The sequence below is a fragment of the Mustela nivalis genome (genome assembly GCF_964662115.1).
Source record: "Mustela nivalis genome assembly, chromosome: 12".
Classification (NCBI taxonomy): Eukaryota; Metazoa; Chordata; class Mammalia; order Carnivora; family Mustelidae; genus Mustela; species Mustela nivalis.
The window spans coordinates 8,444,161-8,453,778 of NC_139031.1; the positions used below are offsets into that span (position 1 = coordinate 8,444,161).

The 9,618-nt window shown below is 36.9% G+C and overlaps 1 protein-coding gene across 1 annotated transcript in view; it reads right to left on the minus strand.

The window, feature by feature from the left end:
* CNTNAP2 (contactin associated protein 2) overlaps positions 1 to 7,210 on the minus strand; it is a 1,362,616-nt gene extending 1,355,406 nt beyond the window's left edge. The window contains exon 1 of the mRNA XM_082693594.1: positions 7,106 to 7,210. Coding sequence (XP_082549720.1) covers positions 7,106 to 7,154 — 49 coding nt within the window. The 5' untranslated portion in view covers positions 7,155 to 7,210. The remainder of the gene's footprint in view (positions 1 to 7,105) is intronic.
* Positions 7,211 to 9,618: the final 2,408 nt, after the last annotated feature.

The window sequence follows — 9,618 nt, forward strand, 5'->3', positions numbered from 1 at the left end:
AAGATAATCAGAACAAAATAACACATATCACTAGCATAAATTTATCTGAAATGAAAGGAGTTTAAGGAGAAAAGACTTGGGGAACATTTAAGCTAATGTAAACAGCAGTCTGCTTATGCAGAACATATTAAAATTATTTAAAATGCTATTGTACTAATCTTTCAATTATGATTTTTTTCTTAGACAATAGTAGGGGAAATATACACAATTGTAAATATGCAAATACTAGCAAACACTTTGTAGGGAGGTGTTGCTTTTGTAACAACAAGAGTAAGGTATTCACTTGCTTTGAAATCCTAATATTTGTGCTGTTGATTTTCAGAGTTGAGGGTAATTGGTGGGAAAAAGAGTAACATTTCATTGCAACACAGATTGTGTAAATTATTTCATTTAATCTTCACAAGAGCTCTGCTATACTGTATAGTTGATTCCATCTTAAAATATAAATAGGGGGCCCATACCTGCAAGATTACCCTGGCATAATTTTTAATAGAACTCTTGCACTGTCAAAGTTCCTAGTTTGGATGAGAGGTTGTATAGTAAACATAGAAATTATGAAACCAAGTTGCAGAGAGATTGATAACTGACTAATCCCATGCTCATCCTTGGTTGATTCCATAGTGGAATCTAGTTATGCATGAATACAAGTCATTCTCTCTTCACTGCTCAGCACTGCATCAGAGATGGCAAAGTCAGCAGGTGTTTTCAGGAGAGTAATTTAATTCAAAGATGAAGTATGGCCAGTCCAAATAGGAATGGCAAATATTCTAAAATGCTACATTAGAAAATCAGTCCTTGAGATTTTCCTGCTCCCACAGATCTGCTCTTAAAGGCAAATTCTCCTAGAAGAAGTAACACAACTAACAAATTCACACTAAAGTAATAATGAATGCTCATTGAGCGGGAAACGGAACAGATTAAGAGAAACAATAAGTGGCAGAGGCTGGAGAAGAGAAAGAGGGGAAATGGTGGAATGGAATCTGCCAACATGGACAGTTCAACAGTTGGGGGTTGTGTGATTGTGTCTGGGTGGCTCAGTCAGTTAAGCATCTATCTTTGGCTCAGGTTATCATATCAAGGTTGAGGGAACAAACCCCAAGTCTGGCTTCCTGCTCCAGGAATCTGCTTCTTCCTCTTCTTCTGCTCTTCTCCCCCCACCCCCTGGTTCATGCTCTCTCTCTCTCTCTCTCTCTCTCTCTCTCAAATAAATAGATAAAATCTTTTTTTTAAATAGATAAAATCTGGGGCATCTGGGTGGCTGAGTGGGTTAAGCCTCTGCCTTCAGCTCAGGTCATGATCCCAGGGGCCTGGGATCGAGTCCCACATGAGCTCTCTGCTCAGCAGGGAGTCTGCTTCTCTTCATCTCTCTCCAGTCTGTCTCTCTGCCTACTTGTGATCTCTCTCTCTCTGTCCAATAAATAAATAAAATCTTTAAAAATAAATAAATAAATAAATAAAATCTTAAAAAAAAAAGTTCAACAATTGGGAACTCAGTATTATTTCATAATCTAACCCTTGAGGTTATATTCTAAGGGAAGAGCTTCCTAATAATGGTTTAAAAATGCTGCCAGAAGGGGACAGTATGGAACAGGAATGGGAGAGAGCAGAAGGGCACCAGTAGGAGGCACTGACACAAAGAGGGACAATGTCCTCCCAGAAGCACTGTAATTGCTTCCCTAGCTCAGTACTGTATCAGTTACAGTCTAATTAGTAGTGACAGATCTTGTTAATATTTAAAGCAGAACAGGGAAGAAAAGAAAGCAGAGGAAGAAGAGGGATTTTACAAATGTAACTTAGGGACAGGAGATTGAGGATGCAATAAAGGGGAGAAAAATTTCCTTTCCAGAAGCAGGAAAGACCTCTGAAGAGCAGTGAAGAATGGTGATTTGCAGAGCCACTCAGGAGCCTGGAAGAGGCGTTCCAACCTGTGTAAGTATGGAAGTGTAAGTAGAGGTCAGTATTATGCTAATTACTAACACTCCCTCCTGGCCCACAGGAGGCAGAAAATTATAAAGACAATGATTTGACCAAGCCAAGTTCTTGAGGCATGGCGGCAATTATTAACTTCAGCAGTGTCTTTTAAGGAAAGGTAAAGACTGTAGTTCTTTTTAAGACACACGTGTGGACATTAAGAGATCTGTTCCAGCAGTCTTTCCAGATGTCTATTATACACATATTCCTCCCAGAAGTGATTATCAATTATGTGGCTTACAAATGCAATCTGTTCTCCCTGCTGGAAGAAATAAAGGATAAATTTCCTCAAAACAACACCACCACAATACCTCCTTGCCCTTTGGGTTAATAGAGAAGATGACAGGTTTCTAAAATGAAAGGAATAGCCAGGAAGCAAGTCTTCAGAAAAAGTCTCTGAAGAGCAGCAAGTGTTGAAGGGTCTACTGAGGAAAACTAAATGGTAAGATGGTAAAAAGAAAGAAAAGCAGTCAAGACCCACATCACTCAAGAAACTCTGAGCTTTCCTGACTGGGTTGCTCTGGCTATAAGCATAAATCAAACTTGGCTTATATCTTCCAGCTTTTTAGGTTCTATCTTTGGGCTAATTCCAGTGCAGCACCAATATTGCTTCCTCTGGCAACACTGAGCATGAACAGCTCTAATCTGGGAGAAGAGGACTATGTGACAGAACAATGACCCCTTGGGGCAGGAGAAAGAGGATGATGTCTACAAAGCAGGTGAAAGGAAAGTGGAAAGTCTGGCAGAAGAAATGACTGGCATCTCTAACTTAACATCCTATCTAACAAGGTAGTTGTGAAGATCAGGGGACATTGAACAATGAAGAACATTTTATAATCTGTAAAATACTATATAAATGTAAGGTACTGTTTTCCACATACGAGACTCTCAAAGGTTTAGTATCTTTGCTAACCTTTGGAAAGATTAATCCATCTAATTGCTATTGACATAGAATGACACAAAAATGGGAAGCCTTTAGTGAATTAAGAATAGGGAGATAAATCCAAAAGATAGATCACAGGGGATTGGTATTTTTATAAAACAAACAAGCAAAAACAAAAACAAAAAGCCGTAGTAGGCTCCAAAAGACATCATAAAATTATAGGTGAATTTTCCACGTAAGCATCACTTTTCCCCAGTTTTGTCATAAACCAGCCCCTGACATCAAGGTTGCAGCAGATGGATTTATACTGTGGGGACCCAAAAACTAAACTCATTTTTAAAAATGTATGTCAATTTGTCATCTGAATGTCTATTTGCATTCTACTCTGATTTTCTATGTATTCAAAAACTCGATCTTTATTTGAGGAATATCATTTAAATAAATGATAAAACTTGAAGAATGTTAATCAACATAATGCTCAACTGAATTTCTTCTTTCCTGTATTTGTATCATTGGTAAGTTATTTTATCCTTCTCTGTTAGCATATGAACTTCTTGCTTTCAGATGCTTATATGGTGTTTGTGTCAGATGATTCTTCCTAATAGTGAAGTAAGAAAATATATATATATATCCAGCAAGATACATATATATAAGATAGATATATAAAGTATAAATATATAAATGTGTATAATATAGAGATATATGAAAATTAAAAGATTTATATATCTTTTAAATATATCTCTTTATTTTTATATAAATAAATAAGGATACATATCTTTATATCTATAAATATATATTAAAAAGATATATATATATTTAAATTTACTCCCTTTGGACATCTCTGCTGCCTTTATCTATTTTTTTTAAAGATTTTATTTATTTATTTGACAGACAGAGATCACAAGTAGGCAGGCAGAGAGTGAGAGGGGGAAGCACGCTCCCTGCCGAGCAGGGAGCCCGATGTGGGGCTCAATCCCAGGACCCTGGGATCATGACATGAGCCAAAGGCAGAGGCTTTAACCCACTGAGCCACCCAGGTGTCCCCCTTTATCTATTCTTGAGAAGTATAATATTTTACTGCAGGAACAAAAAATAAATTCTTAATCAATGTGGGTTATTAGCCATTTACACCTTAGTATGAATTTCAGTCAACATGGCTCCTCTCCCAAGAGCATTTGCATATGAAGTTTACTAAGGAAAAAAGCTCCATTTATTATGAAAATAACCACATGTAGATTTTTTTTCTTTTTTTTTTTTTTTTTTCTAGTAGAGGAAATAATTCTCCTCTTTGATGCTTGCTACCCTGACCCATACTGAGGTCATCAACTAGGGTTAAGGCCAGCTCCACACATGGGAGGCTCATATGTACACTTGGAGGTAGAGCAGCATGAGGAGAGGAGATCTCAGCAGGGTGGGACAGTCCTAAACAACCAGGAAGCCTGCTATGTGGTGGCGTAGGCGAGGAATTATATGCAAGTATACACAACATACCACTGATAAGCAAAAGGGGTCTTTGAGAACCAAAGACTAAGAAACTTAAGCCCCAGAAGAACAAATGTGGATAAAATGGGTGAAGAACAAAGGTTGATAAAATGGGTGATAAGCAAGTGTGAATCTGTAACTATAGAGCAGACGATGATTTCTCCCAGTGAACCGCTGCGTCACGCCTTCATTCCCATGCAAGACAATGTATGGTATTAATAGTCAAACGGAGATGAGATGTTGGTCAAGCAACTATAAAGCCATGAATTTTGTTTATATTCTTTTGCTTTTGAAATAGCTTTCTTTTTGTATATACACTGTATCTCTAAATCTATCTATATAAAATGTAGGTATAGATATTTCCATTCTATAAACTGGAGAAACCTATGATAAGGAAAGTAAAGACATTCTTCAAATCTCACCCACCAGGTTAAAAAAACAAGAAAGAATTAAACAAGTTTAAAAGTTTAATTTCAGATACCTTATTCTACATATATGAGTAGGTAAACAGCTCTAAGTAATTCAAAGTGGCATCTTGTACTATTTTAAATACATCTTTTTACATATATTTTACATACATCTTTTATTTCCCATAATTTGGTATTTTGACATTCTTTTATCTATAATATTTCTACTCTCTTCCACATCTGTAGTTCCTAAATTGTTTCCTTATGGTCTATATTTAAATGGATTCACTGCTCAGCACCAGGCTTTTGGCCATGGTTTCTTCATTCTTTTTATTTCTCATATCTCATTGTCGATTATATTGTACCATTTGTGTTCCCAAAGGGGTTATGTGCTTGAGGCAACCTGACTTTCCTCGATTCTCTGGGTATAAAATTCATGAGTCGTATTTTCCTATGAAACCTTCTAAGGAAATATTCTGTGACCCTATTTCTTCTCATTAAAGTTGATGTCTCAATGTCAGGACCTCCTTCAGGGAATACGGTACCCTCCTGACATCTAGGAATACATGTGCTATTTCTTTTTTCTTCTACATTTTGCTCCAGATTTAATAGTACTGGGCTGGCCTACATCATAATTATTATTTGGTATGGCCAGTTCCTTGTTTCATGATTTTCTACCTACATTTTTTTGCTTGTTTGTTTAAAATGACTTAGAGAAAAGGAATAAATTAAAATCCTCATTACTTTGACATCTTTAAGCAAAATTTTTGGTAACTTACAGTAACTCACCAGCTCTGTGTTGACCATAACCTGACAAATATCATATTATAAAAAGAGCAACCACTTTGACGCAGAGCGCAGACTGGTAGTTCCCAGAGGGAGTTCCCAGTAAAGTGGATAAAACAGGTCAAAGGTATCAATTTCCGGTTATAAAAGAAGTAAGTCATTTAGTTAGTAATACTGTACTATATATTCGAAAGTTCCTAAAAGTCCGTATCACAAGAAAAAAAAAAATCATAACTAGGCATGGTGAGAGATGTGAACTGGACTTATTGTGGTGATCAATTTTGCAATTTATATAAAATCATTATACAATGTACCTGAAGCTAATACATTACATGCCAATTATACTATAATTTAGAAAAGAGGAAAATTAATTACAAAAAAAGAGCAGCTAATTAATACTACTTTTATATCAAAGCAGCATGTATTTTGAAATTTGTATTCCTTCACTTCTGCCTGCATATCTTCCACCAAATCTTTTTACTAATTAAGGTACCTTCGTACACCTGTGAATTTCTGTGTCTATTATTCTACCCCTTTCTTACATATTTTCTTCTCCCTTTTGGTCTTTCTGAATCTCTCTGATATCCCTCTCTCTTTTCACCTGTCATTTTTTCTTTCTTCTCCTCTTTTCTCTCTCTTCTTTTGGGTTTCCCCTGTTCTTTCTCTCTCTCTCTCTCTCTCTTTTTTTTTCATCTTTGCTTCTTTGTTTCTTTCTTCCCGTTCTCCTTCCCTTCGTCCCTTGCTTTTTCCTTCTATCTCTATATTTTTTTCCTTGAATTGGCTGTGATGTGAATTTAGTATTTCCAGTTTTACTGAAGACAAATTATGGTCCCTGTGGGTTGATTTATATTTATCCAAGAAAATATTTTTTCTTTTCTTTTTAAGTTGTCCCTCATTGTTATTTATATCAGTGTTGCTTTGAAGCAAGAGAGTTTTAAGTTTCTGTTCTTAATCATTTTCTATGGATTGTTGTCTATTGCCGCCCTACGGATTACAGCATATACTATTACTTTAAAATCCAAAACTCAAATTTCAGTTGCAAACGTATAACTATTTTTTACAACACCTTTAATAACAAAATTAAATTTTGAGCCCTGGGAACAGACATGACCCAGGACCACTTTTTTTAAATCCTATCTTTTCAATGGGTACTGTCCATATGTTACTAAAAATAAAAAATAAGTAGTGACTACAGAATATTTTTTCATTCACTGTATACATATTTGAAATCAATTCATTGTAACTTTTTAAAAAAATGATTTTCCAATTAACAAGAACTTCCTTAACTCAGAATTTTTATATCATTTGGGATTCATTATCAAGTACAAACTCTAAAAACTCTTCCCCTTTAATTTACCATCTCTTACTTCCAACCCAAATTTTTTTACATCACTACATGTAATGAGTACATATAATCACTACATGTAGTGACTACAAAGAGGTTTATAGTATTTATGAGGTGTCTATTTATAGCTATTGCACTTTTTAAATAAAATATATTTTAGAAATGCAGGTTTAAATACAACACATCCTTATTTAACACATTTACTGATGAAGGAAATCAACTGTGTCTTACCCCCTCGCTTGTTGATCTTGGCGTAGCCCGGAGAATAGCTCCCAGACATGGAGGATGAGCTGCTGAAAGCTCCGTGGGAGAGCCCAGACACAAGCGGTTCATCACATTTTTCTGAAAAGAAAAGAAAAAAAAGGATCAAATGTTAAAAATAAGGACTGGTACGTTTTAGTTAAAATACTTGTTGATTACAGTACAAATGTCAGAATCTATGATACTGCATTTAGCCAAGGATCAGAATTTGGATAATTCAACTGTGATAAATTAAATGCCTGCTTTTTAAGAGTTGGAGCTATGATAAAAAGCTTTCTGCTGAAGGGCCTCAATGCTGACCTGCTAAGGGTCGTGAGGAAAGGTGGTGATGTTTATATGACATGCTTTGGAAAAGCTGGCATCCTCTGGAAATCTTCGGGGATTTATTCATTATAGGGGTAGAGGATTGGAAACACTGATTAGAAACATAGAGATTAGAGGAGAGAAGACTAGGATGAATCTTACCAACGTTAATAAAGCCTCAGAAATAGGGGACATTAAGGGTGAGCAAGAATAATCACAACCCTGGAAAGCACGGCCATCTGAGAAATTAACCAGTGCCCACCATACGACCAATCAATGGCACTGGAATCAGATGATCCCTTGGTGCCATTCTTCACTTGGCTTCCACGGCCATTAAGATTTTGTGTTTCCTCCTTCCTCACTACTGCTTACTCTGATTCCTTCAATGGATCGCCCCCATTTTCCTAATGTCTAAATGTTAAATTGCCCAGGACTCAACTCTTAGAGCTCTTCTAGGTCCTCCACATGTGCTCTTGGAAACTGCATCCGGAGTTGCATGATCTCATTCTGGAATACCCCAAATCCTACCCTGTCACATCACCCAGTCCAAGTGGCCATCAGCGATCGTTGTTGTGAAAGACTGGATAGTCGTTTCCCTCTTGCTTCTCTATCGCTCTGCACACGGCAGCCTCTGGGGTGCTTACAGATCTAAGTGGACAGGTAGCTCCATGCTCATGATATTCACTGACTCCTGCTCTCAGTTACTCCAAATAAAGTCTGATGCCCTCCAGTGGCCCAGAGTGGCCACTGGACTGGTCCCATCTCTCTCCAGCATCCTTGTCCATTGCTGTCCACCACTAGAGCAACATCTTACTGCAACATCAGTCCAACTCCTGCCATGGCCTTCGGGATTACTCTTCTAGCTCCACAAGGCTCTTCCTTCTGGTCTCTGCTCAAGGTCACTTTCACTACTGTAGACAGGCTTCTCCAGTCCACTCAGCTAGATGAACTCGATGCTACAATCACTCGTGGTCCCCACCTTCTGGCTTTCTTTTACTTCACAGCTCTCAGAGCCCCTCGCATGTATGCTTTTACTCATTTGTTTGGCTTCCTTTCTCTCCCAATAGAATGATTGCTCTATGGGAATCAAATTTTGGATAGTCTGCTTAATGCTTACTTCTCAGTGATGGGAACCCCACCTGGTACTTGGCACATGCTCTAAAAACATTCATAGAATGAATGAGTGAATGAATGAGTAAGAAAGAGAAACAATGAAATCTGACGGCTGCAGAGTCCCAAAACACACTGCCAAATTACAAGATGGCAGAGAGGTGGTCTTCAATCCTCCACAAATGTTGACACACGCTCAGTACTGTTTAATAAGGCAGAGAGTTACACACATATTCTAGAATGTTTTCTACCTCCGATATTTATAAATGAGAGAAAACTTAAGCAACAGAAGGAATGAACTAGTTTTCTTGAAAAGTCACTCAAGTAGAGTAAAGTCCCCAGTGATACCAGGGAAATGAATTATTATTCATTATCTCACCACTCAAGTGTGTACAAATCCGAAGTTAAAAATGAACATATCCATCCTCATAAAATACAGTTATATTCCTTATTTTTCTTAGTTATGCTGCAAGTACCTCTGGGAAATATGGATCTGCGTATGAATATATTCCCCAGAAAGCTAACTGTAAAAGGATGAAAAGATGAACATAAAATTTATTTTTAAGCTACCAATTCACGAAGTAAGAATCTACAGTGAAGGATTTTTGTCTTAATTGTTAAAAATTTTTGCTATTCTGTGAACTGCCAGTGAGCACAAATATAAAACCTTGATTTCTTAAGTGCTGACTCTTTTGAATCTAACATTTTATAACCTTTTGACAAAAGTTCTGCATTGACTTGGAGTAATCATTACTTCCAAATTTCCCATTTTATTAGGAATGTGCTAACATGCGTTCCTTTTTATCTCCTTCACTCAAACATGCACCCAACACCAACGCTGAGCCAGGCACAGCAAAAACAGTAGATGATACTGACAACATTCCGGCATGGAATTTATGTTTTAGTGGGAACTGAAAACTAACTAAAACTAAAACAAAAACAAATAGGTAAAAGCAAAAAGGTTAATTCATATGATGATAGGGTGATAAATACTAGACACATTAAATATGAAAGAAGGGGTTGCTGGTTAGAGGATAAGGTAGAGATAGAGAATGCCTATATTTTGCTGC